This window comes from Aspergillus udagawae, assembly GCF_001078395.1.
Source record: "Aspergillus udagawae IFM 46973 DNA, scaffold_6, whole genome shotgun sequence".
Taxonomy (NCBI): Eukaryota; Fungi; Ascomycota; class Eurotiomycetes; order Eurotiales; family Aspergillaceae; genus Aspergillus; species Aspergillus udagawae.
In genome coordinates this window covers 1,096,949-1,115,775 of record NW_025091269.1, presented here as the reverse complement: position 1 = coordinate 1,115,775, position 18,827 = coordinate 1,096,949, and the positions used below count along the sequence as shown (strand labels likewise).

Below are 18,827 nucleotides of genomic sequence, written 5' to 3'. Positions count from 1 at the left end.
TGATACATATTATTCTAGCCCAGTGAAAGATACGCCGCACGGGAGTAGGGAGTAGCTAAGAACTGTTTCTAAGAATCTACTCCCATCCAGATGACAACTACTATTGTAGAGATGTGCTATTGATTATGATTAGATATCATTCCTCACTCTTTGAATCCTAGTACATACGACCATAGGGTGTGGAAAACAGGGCTTCCCGTCCGCTCAGCCGTACTTAAGCCACACGCCGGCCGGTTAGTAGTTGGGTGGGTGACCACCAGCGAATCCCGGCTGTTGTATGTTTTTGACGCATTTTTTGCCTGTAGGTAGGTAGTAGGAGATGCTTGATTGAGTCAAACTCTTCAAATTCGAAGGGGAAGAACTGCTATATACCAACCCGAGACTCCAGCCTCGTCTTGCCAGGCAGTCCTATGCTACCGTAGAAGAAGGAGGCAAGCCATTGCATACTCCCATTATGTGGCCGGCAGAGGTAGTATCTCGCGCGTAAGGATTACTGTGCTTGCCATGTTGACTATCCGCTAACATGGGTTCAAGAGAAGAAGCCACCTCAATTTTAATCACAAAGATTGAATGTGCATCAGTCGTTCCCTTACAGAAATGGGAGGTGAGAACATGAATTCATATTACCTACCATCTTGGTCCTTCTAGCGAGACCAGACCGATCACTTTTTAATAATCAACTTCTGAACTATCCTACCATATATTAGTGGTGTGGTCGTTGGGCAGAGTATACAGTTGACGGCTGTGAATGGGGAATATGGGATGATCCTGATATGCAGATCTCGCCCGGCGACCATAAGGATTTTGCAACTGGAGAGACCTGGTCCTTATTCATAGACCATAAGTTACCTGAAGATATACAGGTTGGCAGTTCATTAAGAGCCCAATTGAGAGAGACAAAAATCAACGGGTGGGACTGGGGAACCCAGGAAGACCACCTATCTACCAAAGTAACAGTGCCCTGTTGGATAGGACCCAAAATTTTAATTCCAGTGACAACAATGGGCGACCATTGATTGTGGTACCGGCGTCAGAGCCCGTTGATATTCAGATCATTAGACTCAGTATGGTTGGAGATCATTCACATACGCTGCTTGGCAACATCTAAGACTGTTTAATTCAAATATGAGGATCAGTGCGTGGCGGCTTATTTGGTTGCTACCTCTATACAAACAACTTGCCGACAGCCGCACGAGGAGTGGTGGATGAATGCATTACGAATTAAAGGTGGCGGTGCCGGAGTTGACTTTACATGGATGCCTACGACCTTGGAATGGCTCCGTCTCCATCAAACCAGAGATTGAGACACAGTTTTGTGGTGGTCATAGTCCTTCTGGAAATATAAAACAAGGATGGCTCCTCTCTGCCAGTGTAGTTTATATTCTCTCGTTGTCTAAAGACATGATAAGGGACCTTCTGTACAAATACTCATCGGTACAGCCACAGACCTGCCGAATCCGGAGATCCCGTGCCATCTGCCAAGTTGTTGGGGGCGCCTCTTTCTTGGAGCACTTGTAACTTCCATCTGACTGACTGACTATTCTTGACAATTCCTTTCCTTTGCCCCTCCTTTTCAATTTCTTCTTTTACCATATTTCGCATCGTCAGCGCGACGCTCCACATCAACGCAACGAAATATCTCCTTATCCGTTCTCTTGCAATCAGCTGACAGCCGTTGGCAATCTTCCAACCGCTCAAAGAGCTACTACATCGTGACTCGACACCTGTGAGGTCTATTCGAACTAGTGATCAATTTCAGCCTCTATTAGCTGTGCATTTTGAGAATTCACCTCTATTGAGAACCTCGTCACTTTTACGCAAGCATCAAGATGTCATACAACAAGCCGGTTAGTTCCCTATATCTCTCATACTGACTTCATTTCTTCGCGACTTAGCATGGGCTGACATCTAACGTTCAATCTCTAGGACGGCCCTCCTCCTTCATATCCTGCGCCCGTTCATGATGCTGGCCCATACGGCCACCCTGGCTCACCTCCTCCTCCCGGTGGCGCAAACCAAGACTACTATAACCAAGGCGGCTACAACCAAGGCGGCTACTACCCTCCCCAGAACTACGGCCCCCCTCCCCAGCAAGGTTACGGCTCACCCCCTCCCCAGCAAGGTTACGGCTCGCCCCCTCCCCAGGGTCAACCTATGTACTATCCTCCGCAAGGATACCCGCAACAGCAGCAAGGTTACTATGCGGATGACCGGGGAGGGTCCTCAGGCGGTGGTATTTGTGCCGGTATAATGGCCGCTCTTGCATGCTGTTGCTGCTTGGATATTCTGTTCTAAGCAGTATTGAAAGAAAGGCGCTTGTGCCTTATAAATTGAGAGCAAAGTGCCCAAAACATTCTGTTTCTGCTCGAATGCCTTTTTGTCTCTCATTTTCTGACTATTCTGCTACGGCGCTGGAACGGATACGGAGCATTATCAGGTCGGGACTCGTCATATCTCCTTTGTGTGGATTCTCCGTCGTTCATTCCCTCATCGTTTCCCATTTCTTGGTTGCCTAGGGGCGAGGAGTCGGTATCATTCTTGTTAATATTACTTTTCGTTTACTATTGTTAAGGATTAATTTACATCTCACGGACCAACCTGATCGTGATCTTCGAGAGAAGTGTCCATTTCAAATACATCAGAGCATGACATGGCTTCGTAACTCATTATCCAGCTGCACAGCATAAAGGTCATTATCGTAACATGATAGCATCAAATCAAGGGTATCCAAAACAACATCACAAATAATGCAATCCACCTCTAAATATCTCCTCACCGCCCATCATACGAACTCCCACCCCCATACTCGTACGGATCCACCGTCCGATAAGACCCCGACACCCGACTCCTCCTCGACCTGGACCGCGCCGGCGCCACCGGCACATCAATCGACGAATGCTCCTCCAAAACCTCCACCACATCTCCCTCATCCGTCCTCGACGCAGACGTCACCGACTCCTCCACCACAATATGATCGTCGGGATGCCGCCTGCGCCGCTCCTCGACCACCTCGACTCGTCCTCCGTCGCCGCCGCGGCGCGCTCGTCGCGCCCGCCTCGATAGCGCGGACTCCATCGACACGGTGCTAACTTCTACGTCGTCGGGGTGTGGTTTGTTATTGAGTCCGAGGCCAAGGTAGGCTAGGTACAGGAGGAAGACGAAGCCTGCGACGCTGCCTAGGACGATGCCCGCTACGGTACCTGGGGAGGGACCGTCGTCCAGCCGGCCGTAGGACGCTGGGATGGAGACTGTTGTGTACCGGCGGAGGGGGCTCATTTTTTATCCCCCTTTTTTGCCCCTTTATAAAATGGATTTGGGGTGACTGGAGGGGTTGTGTTGTTGTAGTTGTGTGCTCCGCGGTAGATGGTAATGGTGGTTAGTTGTTTGGGTGGTATCCGTATGGTGATGGTGATGGTGCAAGTGCAACGAGCGACATGTGGTGGGATTAACCGCGGATGCGCGAGTGCGATCGAGATCCTCCCTTGGAGTATGCGGCACTTTGTAATAATAGTGACATTGAGAGAGGAGGAGGGAAAATGCTGCGGTGTCGGTGAAAATGCATGATGTACGTGGTACAGCGGACGGAGCCCCGATTATGCGGTGGCTGGGGGTGGGCACCTCGGGAGTATCCGTACCTTTTTACGGGTACAATTTTCCTGTTGGCCAGCTATGTAGTAACAAACTTCACTTCCGAGTACTACGTCCCAGACTATTGATATCTGATAGAATAAATTACTTGAATTTAAAAAAGGCGAATGTACAGCAGTGTTGATTGTTGTACTCGACTATCGTGCCTGACGTACAGGTGCACTGACGACTATCTATCAATAAGCTCCCTTCCGTTGACGGTACACTGGCTGCTCTGAGGACCGGATCTTCGATAGCGCAGTCATCACCGGTGTGGTGTTCACCAGCTCAAAGTCACCCAACTTGGCACCATCCGACTCGAGTGCCCATAGAGTCAACGCAACCCAGTTGGTTCCCTGGTAGTTCAGAATACCCTGCGGGACGGGGAAGCTTGTCTGAGGGCCGATGTTGCTAACTAACTTGCCGTACTGGTACCCGTTGACATACAGCTGCACCCGGTAAGCTGACTTCGTGCCGTTGCCAAAGTTGAAGTAGAGCGGCACGTCCCACCCGCTTGGGATATCCAGATCAAACTGAGCGCTGTAGAAGCCAATGCCAGGCTTGGACAGCCCGTCGAGCGGACTAGCTGACTTCCAGTTCTTGCTGGGCGGCTGGGGCTGGTGGAAGCCCTGCCGTTCGGCATACAATCCACCTTCGTTCAGAGGACCGCGGATCTTGTCCTGGTAATCCTCTCCGCCGAGGTTTCCGGTCAATTTCCAGGTGATCGCGGAGGCGTCGCGGCCAGAGAGCTTGTAGGACAGAATACCCCGGGGGCCCTTCGCGCCGTCTGTGCCCACAACCCAGTTCTCGTCGAGACCCATCGTGTCGATGACAACAGTGAGGACATAGTTCTTGCCTTTCTCGACCTGTGGCAGTTTGTAGGTCGAATTGTAGTCTGCATTCGCGTTGAGACCAGTCCATGAGCCTAGGAATGTTCCGTTCAACCACACGGAACTGCCAAAGGCCGAGCCACCTTGCGTGCGAACGTCAAAGGTAGTCTCGCTGCCGTCGGCAACGAAATGGCCCCGGTAGATCAAGTAACCGGTATGGAAGCCATAGTCGGACGAATAAAGAGACTTTGGCGTGGTCAAGGGTCGCAGGGTGTTAGGTGTGGTATCCAGGTTGGCAGCCGGCCACGCAGAATCATCATAAGTCGACTGTACCTCCGGCAGAGTATCGAGATACTTCCAATTTAGATTCTTCATGCTGGGAATCTTGATCTTAGGAGCACTGTATTTGACCTCGGTGGACCAGATACCGTTCTTATCAGTCTTGAACTGGGTCTTCTGGCCATTGATGTACAAGTTTCGAACACTGGATGGGGCTCCAATCACTTCAACAGGGGTTGTTGCATTGAAATCCGCGGTAAGATAGAGGCCGGAGCCCTTGGTATAAGCAGTTCGCACAAGGTAACCAGCCTTGACAATAATGGACGAAGCAGTAGTCTCTTCGGAACTGTAGCCCGTTGACGAGCCGTCCTTGTCAAGTTGCGGCACCCAGTAATTGTAAGCAGAGTTCCTATCTGCTCGGAATCAGCTTTGAGTGGTAAGAATCACAGGCAGAATACTTACCCAGCAGGAAGATCTTGAGGTCGCCAATCTGAACAATACGCCGGGAAGAAGACACATCCCAGGCGACCACAATAGCATCCCCAACCTTCTTCGAGGTGACTCCTGAATTAGATCCTTCGACGACCTGGATGTCGGACTTGAGTGAAACGGCCAGCTCGTGGTGCTCACCAGGCCCACCGTACAAGACGAGAACTTTGCTGTCCCCAAACTTCTTCCAGGTGAAGACTTCGGCAGTCGAGTAGATGATATTAGTCCCCGCGACTTTGTAGTCTACAACATGAATCTTGGAATCACGTCCATTGAGCGTCAGGGTACCGCCGAGCTGGGGAACCGTGAGTTTTCCAGCACTGGTTGGGAGGCTGAGCTTGTATGGGGTGGATGCCTGGCTGGTGTAATCCGTATGTCTGACAACAAAGTACGATCCGGTGCCATTGCCAAGCAAAGGAGTTACGGTCAAATCCGCGGTGTCGGCATATCCGGAGGTAGTCAAACTGCCAGGTGTAGCCAGAAGGTAAGATGGCGACGCTTTCACGAAGTTACCGATTAACTTGAGCTCACTGTACTTCTCTCGAGTGACGTTGCGAGATTCCGTCAGCGGCGATCCGTAATCGTAGGATGTGTATCCGCCGGGATGGCCAAGGTTACCCCAGTTCGTGCCACCAAAGGTCTAAGTGTGTCAGCACTTGGTCGGGTTCAGGCGGGAACTTTCCATACCATGTACAAGTTGAGGAGAGCAGCTCCAAAGCTGAAGTCATTCTTGTAGAAGACTCTCTCGAACTCATGATTGACGAGGGCGGCGCATGCTTCAAAGCCGGGTCCGCCCCATGGATCGAAGGAACCTCCTTGGAACTTTGTGATTTTTAGCAAGGTATGACTTGAAAGGCATGAGATCACACACCTCAACAAGAGAGTACGGGGTTGTCGGGCTCTCTCTCAAGTGATCCGTCCGGAAATTGGTCGGCAAGTTGCCCTTGGGCCAAACGCTTGGGTGTCCCTAGTTTCATTAGAATGACTCAATGCTTCAAGTGGAAAACTCGATCTTACACAGTCAAACCCTAGCCTGATCCACATAAGTTAGAATTATCTTTCCAGAAGAACATGGAACTTGGACTCACGGATAGCTGTCGTGACCATAGATGTTAACCTCTCCCTTGCCCGTCCCAGGGGCATTGTGTCCTCCAGCCCAGGCATCGTTGTTGATCAATGGTACGACAATACCGGCGTTACGAGCCTGATTGATGACATACTGCATGTAGTCACCATCGGGGAAAGTAGCACCACAGCACGCACCGCTGTACTCATTCTCTGGTTGATACAGGATGACCGGGCCTCCGTTTGTGATTTGACCTTTGGCAATAGTAGCAGAAACATGGGCCATGTAGCTAATCTAGAGTTAGCACCTTTTGACACTATAAACGATCACGTCACGTACTTATCAGTAGCCTTTAGGTACGCGGGATCGGCCGTTCGCAGGGTTCCGTTCACTCTCTGCAACCACCCAGGGAAACCACCGCCCGAAGCCTCGGCATTGATGTAAGGACCAGGACGGGCGAGGAGATAAATTCCTGCCTGCTTAGCCGCGTCAAAGAACGGCTCAAGGGCAAAGTTGCCTTCAGCCCTGTACTCGCCGGGTTTTCCTTCGAGCAGGGCCCAGTCGACGTAGAATGAAACGCAATTGAACCCCAGGGCCTTGATTTTCTGGAAGACATCGAGCCACAGCGAAGGAACTGGCAGTCTACACAATGTAAGAACCTCCGTTCCGTAGCAATCTAGAGTAGATCGCCGGATGGTACGCACCTGAAAGGGTGAACTTCACCGCTGAAAATCATGATTCTCTCGCCATTGACAAACAGTGACTTCTCATCCCAGGTGACCTAGGGTCATGTCTGAGTACGCATTGATCAAGTTCGAGTTTCCGGTCTCACATACGTATTTCTGTAACAATTCCCGCTTCGCAGGATCCGAATGCTCCGTAATAGTTAAGCCATTGAGCTTGTGCTTGATGGAAGCACCCGCTGCCTGGGCTGCCAGCAAGGCAACCGCGCAGACAGAGAGAAGCTTCATGGTGTTTCTTCAAGGGAAATCCAGAAGAATGAAGCTTACAAGGGAGGGAAGGCAAGGTCTTCTGAGAATCGGGAGCTTGACTGCAGGGAGGGGAGGGGGAGGACCTTCGGCTTAATATATGACGGAATTGACACCCCACATAATCCTCCGAGAAGTAAAATGACAAAAATGTCGATCCTAGCAATCCACGAGTCTTCCATTTGCACCGTGCTATCGTCATTGCTCATCAGGCACAACAACAAACAGGTACAGAGGCGATGTGGGCCCTTGGAAAGAGATCAGAACAGATCTGCCACGGGGGACCTCGGTGTGTGCACACGCATCATTCGTGCTAACAAAGACCAAGGCGGAGACGAGTCGAATTGGGAAGGTCGAGATGCAGGGATTCAGAGAGGCACTAGATGAGCTGCCATCATTGTGGAGGAGAGTAGTCGCAGGGGATGTCCTTGCACTTGATTCAGAGAGGAAACTGGGCCGACGATCCTCCACATTAAAGTCAACAAACTAGTTTGCGATAACGCGGGGCCAACGGCCTGCAATTTTTCCTCATATCGGAGACACGCCGGAGAATCATGCGATGCCCCGAGTCTTGCAATTTGTCTCGCATCAATGACGATGATGCAGTGGCATGGCTGCAGTGACTAGCATAATCACCGTATCGATTCCCTGTCACTTCGCTTGTCCAGACTCCAGCTTATGCAAGGGACAACTTCATTCCCTTTACATGCTCAGTCAGAACGATAAACGATTCAGCGCTCAAAGACTAGGTTTTTCCATTGGCACTGGTATTCTCTTGCAATGGACCCTCATCAGGGGTCCTCTTGGCTCCAGATCAGTGTAATCCAAGCTTTCGGACGGCTGTACGGAAGAGAGAGCGGGACTGCGGGGTCACGGCGGACTCGGTGGGGTGTAAAATGTGGAGTCCGGAATCTGCAAAGTTCTTCCTCTTCTATTCTCCTCCGTAGTCCGACTGTTCTCTGATTGCATGCTTGATGCAAGTGGCTGATGTGTTGCTAAATTCAGAGTTTGGTACCTCTCACCGGGGCGCATCCAGGTGTTTCTAAAGCCTAATCAATCCCCAAAGGCTCAGTCGCTTGCTTTGAGGCTGTTTCCCCTCTGACAAGACTGGCAGAGAACAAAGGGCAGCAATCTTGTCCATTGAATCCCATGCTGAACGTAATGCAAAAGCAGACGGCCAAGATACCTTACGCTGCATATTTATCGCATGCCCATCATTCGAGAGTGAAAAGCGTCCCGGCCATGAGCAACCCCCTTCACTTCGTTACTTCTCAGTTCCGGCTATTTTTCGGCTAAATACACAACCAGTGTGACCCCTATTATTTGAGATGCATATGCATTTATCCTGTCGGTTAAATTGCAATCCAACCTGGCTTCTCGAGACTGGTGCCAAAATACATGCAGGAATCGAACCAGTTTCCAGCTCCATAATGCTGGTCATTGCTGTGCATTCGAAAATAAAGTTCTTGCATAAGACATATCATTGGGGTCAAATCACTAAGAACATCGGGCCCTGCTCATGGTAAATGTAAACAGCCACATTAACCTTGCCATGAGATGTCGAAAGCTGTGATTGGATGTAAGCTGCGAAGGTCCTACTCTGGTTGACCCGGTGGTTTTGTTAGTACAGTGGGACTCGCAGCTATCCCATAATAGTTAACGAGGTTTTCTACATAAATGATTGCCCACTCTGATAGGTAGAAGTCTTAACTATTCAGAATATCAGGAGCAAGATATTGGCCAGAAACCAATACACCAATTACATGATACCTGTATAGCGTGTGAATTAAAAACATACTAACAAAACCACCGGGGTCAACCAGAGTACTACGCAACTGTTCGCTCGTTTCGACCCTTGCAAGCACAACATTCCGATGATGAATACTAAATGATAGTACACATGGGCTCATTCGTCGCCAGTAAGACTCCTGGTGCCGAGTGAGATCCTCGCACGGATAAGAGAATTCGCACGGATAAGAGAATAAAAGCTTAGACTTGATTTTTTTCCCAAACACCGAGTAAAGACTAGATGCGAAGCACCACTAGTCGTGGCTATATTTATACAGTTGTGTTAAACCGGTCCTCTTCGTCACCGGCCTTGGTCCACGTCTCCCGAGCATCCACCTGCTCCTGCTGATCCTCGCCTAACACAAGGTTTTCCTGCTTCAGGGCATTCTCTTCCGCTTCCGTAGGGGCCATGCCAGACACGTCTTCCTCATTCGTCTCGACTGCGGGTGTTACTGGAGTGGACGTTTGAGGTGTGCCTTGCTGAGTGATGTTCAACAGCTGAGGCTCGTCGTTGAATATACGTAGGAGCATGGCACGGCGCTCTTCCTTGGGAAGCATGAGGTTGACCGAATGCAGCGACCGCCAAAGTGGGAGCACCATATGTTCACTGTTGGGAACCAATTAGCATCTAGCTGAATCGTAATTGATGGGGAGACGCCGGGGCAGAGCTGGGGTAATAGGAGATGTGAGATGATGGGGCGGATAGAGTCGGGATGATGGGGCTTGGTGGTAGTGTCATCTGTTGGTGGTGCTGCTGCTGGTGACTGTAGGGAGACCCTGCCGCCATATGAAAAGTGATTTGACATACCTGAAATTCTCCTCCGGCTGAACATACAAAATGCTACAGCCCATTTCGATATCCCGCACACGTTCGCCGATCTCGCCAAGGTCCTTCCAGCTATCATCGGCAACTTTGGGGAACATCTCCACGAGGAGTTTGCGCAAGGTCTCCTTCTTAGTCAGGACGACCGCCCTACCAGGACCCACCCAGGGTTCAAGGATGCGCAACCCATCGGTCTGGATGCGCCAGCGGCAGACGTTGGGGCGCTGGGCATCTTGCTTGACAAACATCTTCACACCGCAATGCACGAATTTCATGCCATGTCCCTCGTTTGCCGTCAGGATGTCACGCGCCAGTGCACTGGTGTAGTAGATAGTCCTCGTAGGGGTCGCCTGCGCGTTGCGGACCATGAAACGGTCACGTGGGAACCGCTCGGATATCTCGTAGAACTTGAAAATCGGGTCGATTTCCTCGTTATCGGGATCCAGATATTTGAATGGTTCCTCAATCGGCTGGCCGGGTTTCCGCTTCTGCGGGGGCTGGGGCTTTGTCTCGGTTGACTCTGCCTGAGGGGTCTCCGTGGGGAGCGGAGTAGGGGTGCTCTCAGAGACGTCAGGATCCTCTGCCTCAGGCGGAGGACGGTGGATAGGACGATCTCCCAGTACTACTTCAGTACCGTCTTCCACTTTGGTCTTCTTGGATGGAACTTCATCTTCCATGTCCTCTGCATCTCTCTTTGCAGGCGAAATCTGGTTCGTTGCGAAGTAGGGCACTTGGTGCGTCGCTTCAGCAACAGAAGCGTTCTTATCCATCTCCAACTGGGCCTCTTGATCGGGGGCAACCAGATCGTCTAAGGCATTAAGCTTTTCAAGAGGGCGCGCATTTCCATGCTTCTGCTTGAAATCCAGCTCCTCAGTCAGAGCCGCAATGGAGGCCTTGGGGATGACCTTAGAGGAGTCTTCCGGCTTGGCGCGAATTTCAGATTTCTTCTCAAGGACAGTGATGAAGAAACCGCCGGTATCTTGGAGATGAGGATAGACGCGGATGCATCTCTCAAGAGGCAAGTCTGCATTCTCTCCGGTAGGCGGGAACATGCCTTCGCCGATCCGGCCCAGGCCGTTGATGCCTTCACGCTCCCTTTGCTCTTCGACCTCTTTCCAGCTGTTGTACATACGGCCCTCACGATCCATGACCTTCCATGTCCGCACGCCAGCAGCTCTCTTCAGTCCGGGCAATTCATCGCTGCAATCGAGGATTTCAACATTGGCCGAGCCTCCGCAGCGGTTAATAGCACTAGCAACGACAGCCTCGTTCTCGACAGGATTCATGCTGCAAGTGGAGTAGACCACCCGTCCACCAACCTTCAGCATCTGCAGAGCACGAACAAGAATTCGAACCTGTGTGGCGTGCAGACCCAGGGCGTTGGCAGGGCCCCATTCTTTCCATACGCTGATATTCTTCCTGGCAGTACCATCACCGGTGCAAGGGACATCGGCAAGGATGCGATCGAATTTCAGGTATCTGTTCTTCTGGGGCTTGCCGTCTGATTCTGGGAGAGGAGGCAATCTGATGGAGGGATACATCGTGGCGTCGTGATTCGTGACGATAAGATTCGGGGAGCTCAGTCGCTTCATCTGATGGACAAGCATGTGTGCACGTTTGAAGTCGGAATCGTTGGCGATGAGAAGACCAGTGGTTCTGCCATCGTCGTTGAGACCCTCCGGCCCTATAGGTTCCGGCCCTGCAGTCCCTTCCTTCACTTGCTGAGCCACCTGGCGCATCGCATCTTCCTCCCCCGCATGAAGCAATTCCATCAATTGCGCTGACTTACTTCCTGGTGCGGCGCACATGTCCAAAACGGTCATGCCAGGTCTGACGTCAATGAGCAGCGGGGGAATCATGCTCACAACCTCCTGTCGAGTGATATTTCCAACATCCGTCTCGGCGACAAGGAACTTCTGAAATGAGGCGAAAGGCTTGAACCGCCGGACGACATTCTTGGGGGTGGTCATCCACCATGCGAGCTGGTCCGGGTACCAAGGAACAGGGCGTGGCGGCTCGACAAAGTTACCCTCATACTGGATCGAGGTGATTTCGGGAATATAGTGATTCTTGAGCTTCTCCTGGACAGCAAGCGCGTGTCTTCCAAATGTCAGAGTTCAATGCAGTTGGGAAATTTCGGCCTGCCATTACGTACCCTTTTGAACCAGTGAATCGGAAGCTGTTGGGAAGGTCCCTCCGCAGAGCTTCCCAGAATGCTTCCCTCTCTTCCTCGGGAATGAAGCCTTGTTCAGTATAAAAGCGCTCGAGCTTCTCATTCGTTTTGGGAATATCCGCGTAGTTCTGGCGCTGCCCGCGCGCACCGCCGCCACGGCCACCCTGCAACAAAGTATGTTAGCTGCGACGAATTTCCACACTGGTCGAGACGAGACCAATTGATATCGGGGATGCTCACCTTTCTACCACCACGCTTAGCCATGGTAATCAAGTGATATGATTGGGATGAGAAGCCGAGGCACAAAGATATTCTCGGCCTGCTCTTGCGCAGCAATAATTATTTCTTCATTGCGGAGCTCCAAAAAGTAAAACATCCCGCTTCGGATTAATATTCGGCCCGTCTCTCGATTATTCATGCTCTCTACAAACATTAACAACAACCTGCAATGACTTCATCGACGATTCTTTTTCTAGTTTGGAGACGTACTTTAGCAGCGTGAAGTCTTATCGGAGAGGCCAAACTAGACAAAGGTGAACCGGCAATAATGAGAGATGACGGCCGGTATCAGCATCGAAGTGCGTTTGTTGCTGTTTGCCTAATCCCGAGCTTTTTCCGACGGGCGACAATGAACTTCATTACTAGTTGCCCTTTAGATGACAGTAATGAGAATCTTACTGGGATGTATCCGATGCTACTGTCATGCCTTTCAATCTTGTAATGAACACTTGCGACGATGCTTCTCGCTGTTCTCCTCCTTCCCGAGCCCAGTATAGGACACGGAACTCCTAGAGATACCTGTCACACCCCTGAACAGCGTGCCTGACACAACCGTCTGATCCTTCTGATCTTTCAGTTGTCCTGAATGCCCAAGCATGAAAATGAAATTGGTCGAGATTAGCGGGTCGTCTTTCTAGGCCTCGTATAGGGAAATGCCAACCCATCTACTTCCCGTGACACTGTCAACCCTACACTGTGTAGGCAGGTCCCTGGCGGTTGAGCCGCATGAGATACGAGATTGGGCGTTCATCTAACCCCTTCTAAGCGATTTTCGAATGATCTTTGCTGATCATTTCCTTTGAATCCAGTTCCAATTGACTGCTTTGAAAGCTTGTACCAAAAGAAATGGTTAACTCTGACTAACACTGTGGAGTCGCTGCTAGTTCTCGTGTTTTGGGTTCAGCTCTTCCACAAGCAGACACACAGGCTCACAACGCATATCGCTTGAGATGATTTACACAGTTGCTCAAAAAAAGGGGGCATCACAGCCTCACTGGCTTTCTGTGATGTCAAACAAAGTTTTCACTCCTCAACCATGTCCACAATGTTCCGAATCATGCATTTTAGCGGATTGACTGCGTCCACCATTGGACCAAGCAGAACATGAAGTCTATTAGATGGGTCAGGGACCTGCATGTGGCAGGCCGTGGTTCAGGTACGACGTGAGAGTCCGATGAGGGATCTTCACGAGTCGCGAGAGCGTTTCGTCTCCTCGGCAGAGAAAAAGAAAAACGATCCCTTTAGCCTGCGAGACAGCCCTTCTCCTTAAGGCACTGCCATCGCTGCAGTTTAAATTGTTAGCTTCCCCTCGGACTTGATGTCGTAGGATCGTTTTTTTTTTGGTGGACTCTTAACCGTCTTCCTGCACTTGAAGCATACCCAATAATGGATACCAAAGATCCCCAACAGCTTGCCCCTGCTGCTCAGCACTCTCATGAGTGGTCCAGCTCGTTCTGGGACTGTTGCTCTCCCACCGAAACCTGTAAGGGATCCTTGACCTCAAATGGCCTCGCCTCCTCCGTCACCCCATATCTCATATACGATCTACTTGCTGACATTTATCCCTTCAGGTCTTGTCGGTTGGTGTGCACCATGCTGCCTGTTCGGCAAAACCCAATCTCGCCTCCAGGATCCCGCTCTGAAGGAGCACAGCTACGTCAACGGCGATGTATGCATTGTCTAGTGTCTTCTCAAACAGCAACGATACTAACCGCCATCTGTACCCATAGTGCTGCCTCTACGCGCTCTCCGCCTACTGCGGCCTCTCCTGTGTCCTGCTTATGATCAAACGAGGTCAACTCCGTGAACGCTTTGGAATCCAGGGCTCCGGGTTCGAAGATTGCTGGCAGTCCTGCCTCTGCCCGTGCTGCACGCTCGTGCAGAACGAGAAGGAGGTCGAGGCTCGGTCGAACAACCTTCAGGGCGGGTATCAGGCTCCTTCGGGGATGGCTTATCCTCAGTAATGTAGTTGCGGTCAGGGTTTGTCTGTCGGTCATATTAGTGCTAATTAGACAATAAGAGTAATGGTAATTCTGGTTCTGATTTCGATAATGGTCTCCAGTGAGGTGTATCCGACGAGTGAACCGATAATCGTTATTGCATTGCATCTTCACGAGGCTTGGGTTACTGGTATCAGCGGTCATCTAAGGATTAACTAAGCATGCTCAGTTTGTGAGCGTAGGTCCCTTAAGAATGGGTACTGGAATGGTAAAGTTGAAGTAAAAGAGAATACACATTTTGAGTATATCAGTCAACAGTTGTGTACTGTACAGAACACGCTACCTCCGCAACTTCCACCTCTTCGATCTATTAACTGCCAACGGAACAAAGGAAACATAACTGGACAGGTGGCAATGGCCATGAATTCTGAGACATCAAGAAAAACCAGTAATTTCGTTTACAGGGAGTTACGGCTCATGTTATTGCGGATGCGCTGGTAGTCCAGGATGCCCTCAATGGAACCGACAGCGCTGATAGCGATGTCCTGATCCCAGATTTTGCGGTTGGCGAAGTCCATGACGTCCTTCTCGGTGATGCGGCCAATAATGCGCTCAACGTCCTCAGGGCTGAGGCGACGGCCAGTGGTGATGATCTGGCGACCAATGTCCTCGGCAACGGCAGTGGTGCCGTCGAGGGACAGGAGGATGGAGGCCTTGAGCTGAGCCTTGGCACGCTCAACCTCGGCAGCGGAGACGTTGTAGCACAGGCGAGACCACTCACGGAGGGCGAAGTGGACCAGGTCGTTGAGCCTGGTCAGGTTCTCCGAGACCATGTAGATACCCCACAGACTATATTTCAATTAGTTCAATCTGTGCCTGGCATTGCCATACTTCTGAAAAATAATAAACTTACCCAGTGTCGCTGTAGCTAGTGGAGAAGCTCATGAAGCTGTTGGCAAGGTTGTGGTGGTTGACGAAAGAGCTGAGGCGGCTGCCGAGGTAGGGGGAGTTGCCCATGGCACGATCCCAGTTGCCGACGATGGCCTGGGCGACGAGAGCAGTGAAGTAGTCGTCATCCTTCCAGCTGACACCCTCAACAGCGACGGCGATGTGGGCAGAAGGAAGAGTGTCGTCACGAATTCTGACCTCGGATCCGATGAACTCGGGGGTACGCTTCTGCTCAGCGGTGAGAGCGAGAGCAGCGGAGGTTGGGGGCTTGCTGGGGAGGGAACCGAAGTGCTGCTCAGCCAGCTTGACGAGCTGCTCGTGGGGGATGCCACCGGCACCGACCAGAACCATGCGGTCAGCAGTGTAGTTGGTCTTGATGTAGTCGGTCAAGTTATCCCGGGAGATAGTCTGGATGTTCTCCTTGGGGCCGAGGATGGTGCGACCAAGGGGCTGGTTCTGGAAAGCAGTGGCGTGCAGGTGGTCAAAGACAACCTCCTCGAGCTGCTTGTCGACCTCCTCCTGCTCACGCAGAATCACATCTCTCTCACGCTCGATAGCAGCGGGCTCCAACTTCGAGTTCTGCAGGATATCGGCGAGGATGTCGACGGCCTTGGGGACATCGTTGTTGAAAGACTTGGCGTAGTAGACAGTGTTTTCCCTCTAAGAAAAAGTTCCAATTAGTTCAAATAGTGTCCTGATGGAAGGTCAATCCAATCATCGTTCCGGGCCGTACCGAAGTGTAAGCGTTCAGGTGAGCACCCATGTTTTCGATCTCGAGTTCCAGCTGGTGCTGGGTTCTCTTGTTGGTACCCTACATTTCCGTCAGCAATCGATCCACTACCTGAATGTTCGCTGGTTATATACCTTGAAGGCAAGGTGCTCAAGGAAGTGTGCGGTTCCGTTGGTCTTGTCAGTCTCTGCCCTGCTGCCGGCGTCGATCCAGACGCCAACAGTGGATGTCTGAGCCCATGGGGAGTATTCAGTCGCAATCTATGGTTGATTAGCGGCTTTGCGAAGCCATTGAGATGCAATTCAATTCTCTTTCGTACCGTGAATCCGTTGGAGAGAGTCGTCGACTGGGTGGTGGACGGCAAGGCGACCGGAGAAGCAAAGCCACGCTTCACGGGCTGAACGGCCTTCAAGGCAGCACGGCTCCGCAGAGCCTGGTTGAAGTTGAACGCTAGGCGCCGAGAGGCCATTGTGAAAGACTGGAGGGAGACTGAAGGGAGAGGGGGGGAATTGAAAGGGACGTTTGCTGGAGATGGGGCAGTCCTGGAGATGCGAGGTTGAAGTTCGGGAGTCAAATTGTTCGCCAGCTCTCGCCAGCCAATCACATGACCCGCTTTTCCAAACCGCCTGCCTTCGATCCCGACAGTTTCCTTCACTGCAAAAAACCACCGTGCTCCAACACTTTTTCCTGTGAATGGACATGCTTGATGGGCCTGATTATTGTCCTCGCTATTCACTCCATGAACTTGTACCTTGCAGGGAAAGCTACCATTGAGGTTCTTCCCCAACTTTATCAAACTGCTCTTCGCTGCAGCGGCTCTCAGAGATCCGTTCCTCCGCGATCAGATTCTAGTTCACATACACAGTTGATCTCAGTCCGATAGAAGTCAATGAAAATCGACTGGATTTTGCCTGGTATTCTCCACTATCGAAACATCCTCTGAGAATGAGAATCCCAACTTGACAGCAAGAGCTGTGTTGAAGTTAGGAGTCCGTGTCTGGAATATCCGGCCCGCCTCATAGTTCCCAAGGCATCTGCACTGCGCATGTTCCTCTATCTAAGCTTACAGACTTTGTATTCGAAGCGCCGCCCAGCAGGAACCCTTGGGACCTTGTGTAGAATGTAGAAATGGCCTGCCACCCATCGACAGCACTGAACGTTACTCAGCAACAGGGAGGCACGTCTCAAACCTCGACTCCGGTAACACCCGCGGTCGAGACAACGAATGAGGAAGGCATGTCCTGCACAGCAGATGCTCCCCGATCTGAGCATACAGAGTGTGAATTCAATCTTGTTCGAGACGTTGTATCCGCCCGATAGCAAGAACCCCTGGGACCTCATTACAAAGTGGCCTGCTACCCACCGTCATCGTATTGCCGAGTTGGATTTCCTCGCGAGTTATTATGGCATCCTGTTCAGGTCAGCTGTGTTCAAGAACCTTCTTGGCCGTTTTTATAGGCAGATATCAGAGGACGAATGCTTTGTGAGTATCCAGCCTCGTTTAAAGCAAATGTATGCAGCACATACAAAGCCCCAGCTAAGCAAATCGCATGCCAGCCTGAGCATATTATAGATCTGCTCCCACGCGAGTAGATTCGAGTTTATGTAAATGACTTGCTAGTATCACATCAATCGTTTTCAAAATGCAAAGAATAACGACAAACACGAGAATTGAAGAGAAATTGCATTGATTGTCCTCATACATACTGTAATATCAGCCCGATAGAAATCAATGAAACCGACTGGCATATTGCCTGATATTCTCCACCATCGAAACATCCTCTGAGAACCCCAACTTGATAGCACGCGCGGTGTTGAAGTTAGGAGTCCATGTCTGGACAATCCGATCAACATCCGCATCATACTTCTCTTCCACCAAATCTCGACGCTCCGTGCCTCCAATCTCCTCTAACGCATCCAACATCTCCTGAACGCTGACCTTCAGACCTGGTAGATTCACCGATCTCGAAACCCCAAACGCCTCCTTGGGGATAGTCCTCGCATGCAACAGGTTCTTCACAACAGTGTACGGCGAGCAAATCCACAGCTCGGTGCTCTTACTCACCGGCAGAATTGCCTTTTTCCCATTGAACGGCTCCCGAATGATGTCGCTCGCGAAGCTGCTCGCAGCCTGGGTGGGCTGGCCGGCTCGCACCGTCACCGTGGGCAATCGCACGGCACGGCCGTCGATGAACCCGCGCCTTGAGTAATCATTCAGGAGCGTCTCGATGACGAGCTTCGCCGACCCGTACGAGGACGAGGGCACAGGCGGGAAATTTGTCTCGTCGATGACGAAGCCCGGGGGCGCAAGGCCGTAGACGGCCAGCGTCGAGGTGAATACCACCTTCACCCCGAACATGGTAGTGCGTAGTCTGTCGAGGATGTACCGGGTTGCGTCGAGATTGACCCGCATCCCGATCTCGAAGTTGGCCTCTGCGCCGCTTGACATGATCCCGTGGAGAAGGTAGACAGTATCATAGCGGTGTGACTCGTTGAATAGCTCGTCGACCACGCTTGGCACGGTGAGGTCTGCTTGTACGCTCTTGACTCGCGATGCATGTTGTGCCGCGGAAGGGGGGACAGGAGGTGCGACGACGTCTGTGAGGATCACTGTGGTATCAGGTTCACTCGCAAGCAATGCGGCAGCCAGTTCCTGGCCCACGTAGCCGCCTGCTCCAGTGATGATTATAGACATGGTGGAAGCCGTTGAGTCCTTGATCCTGAGTCGGAAGGAATGTAAACCAGAAGTAGAAGAGAAAGTGGATATTACGGTGACACTCAGACCTTTTCAGTAACTGTATTTCCCCCCCGACAATTGATCCCATTGCTGCTGGTTTATATAGTCTCCTTGTTGTCTACATATGCG

General features: G+C 51.3%; 7 protein-coding genes and 1 non-coding gene across 8 annotated transcripts; 3 read left to right on the top strand and 5 right to left on the bottom strand.

Moving 5' to 3' along the window:
* The first annotated feature begins 162 nt into the window (after window positions 1-162).
* Aud_r0026 lies at window positions 163-282 on the top strand. The gene has a single exon (XR_006253276.1). It is a non-coding gene; the product is annotated as a 5S ribosomal RNA (ribosomal RNA).
* A 1,547-nt stretch (window positions 283-1,829) lies between these two features.
* Window positions 1,830-2,295, top strand: Aud_008150 (uncharacterized protein; the record flags this gene model as incomplete). The annotated part of the gene is made up of 2 exons (XM_043293032.1): window positions 1,830-1,847; window positions 1,927-2,295. 2 exons carry the CDS (start codon window positions 1,830-1,832, stop codon window positions 2,293-2,295), a joined length of 387 nt encoding a protein of 128 aa, XP_043148967.1.
* A 477-nt stretch (window positions 2,296-2,772) lies between these two features.
* On the bottom strand, window positions 2,773-3,276 carry Aud_008149 (uncharacterized protein; the record flags this gene model as incomplete). Its single annotated transcript, XM_043293031.1, has 1 exon — window positions 2,773-3,276. The coding sequence occupies one exon, from the start codon at window positions 3,274-3,276 to the stop codon at window positions 2,773-2,775; it is 504 nt and encodes a 167-aa protein (XP_043148966.1).
* A 548-nt stretch (window positions 3,277-3,824) lies between these two features.
* On the bottom strand, window positions 3,825-7,262 carry Aud_008148 (glycoside hydrolase family 35 protein; the record flags this gene model as incomplete). The annotated part of the gene is made up of 9 exons (XM_043293030.1): window positions 3,825-5,149; window positions 5,199-5,865; window positions 5,913-6,047; window positions 6,097-6,192; window positions 6,243-6,258; window positions 6,314-6,580; window positions 6,631-6,933; window positions 6,996-7,072; window positions 7,128-7,262. The coding sequence occupies 9 exons, from the start codon at window positions 7,260-7,262 to the stop codon at window positions 3,825-3,827; spliced, it is 3,021 nt and encodes a 1,006-aa protein (XP_043148965.1).
* Window positions 7,263-9,338: 2,076 nt separating this feature from the next.
* On the bottom strand, window positions 9,339-12,328 carry Aud_008147 (tRNA (cytosine-C5-)-methyltransferase; the record flags this gene model as incomplete). Its single annotated transcript, XM_043293029.1, has 4 exons — window positions 9,339-9,675; window positions 9,877-11,991; window positions 12,047-12,228; window positions 12,305-12,328. The coding sequence occupies 4 exons, from the start codon at window positions 12,326-12,328 to the stop codon at window positions 9,339-9,341; spliced, it is 2,658 nt and encodes an 885-aa protein (XP_043148964.1).
* Window positions 12,329-13,729: 1,401 nt separating this feature from the next.
* Aud_008146 (PLAC8 family protein) lies at window positions 13,730-14,307 on the top strand (the record flags this gene model as incomplete). Its single annotated transcript, XM_043293028.1, has 3 exons — window positions 13,730-13,826; window positions 13,915-14,012; window positions 14,074-14,307. The coding sequence occupies 3 exons, from the start codon at window positions 13,730-13,732 to the stop codon at window positions 14,305-14,307; spliced, it is 429 nt and encodes a 142-aa protein (XP_043148963.1).
* A 434-nt stretch (window positions 14,308-14,741) lies between these two features.
* Aud_008145 (mitochondrial processing peptidase) lies at window positions 14,742-16,430 on the bottom strand (the record flags this gene model as incomplete). The annotated part of the gene is made up of 5 exons (XM_043293027.1): window positions 14,742-15,132; window positions 15,197-15,891; window positions 15,965-16,042; window positions 16,096-16,221; window positions 16,281-16,430. 5 exons carry the CDS (start codon window positions 16,428-16,430, stop codon window positions 14,742-14,744), a joined length of 1,440 nt encoding a protein of 479 aa, XP_043148962.1.
* A 1,260-nt stretch (window positions 16,431-17,690) lies between these two features.
* Aud_008144 (SDR family oxidoreductase) lies at window positions 17,691-18,656 on the bottom strand (the record flags this gene model as incomplete). The annotated part of the gene is made up of 1 exon (XM_043293026.1): window positions 17,691-18,656. One exon carries the CDS (start codon window positions 18,654-18,656, stop codon window positions 17,691-17,693), a length of 966 nt encoding a protein of 321 aa, XP_043148961.1.
* Between the last annotated feature and the right edge of the window lie 171 nt (window positions 18,657-18,827).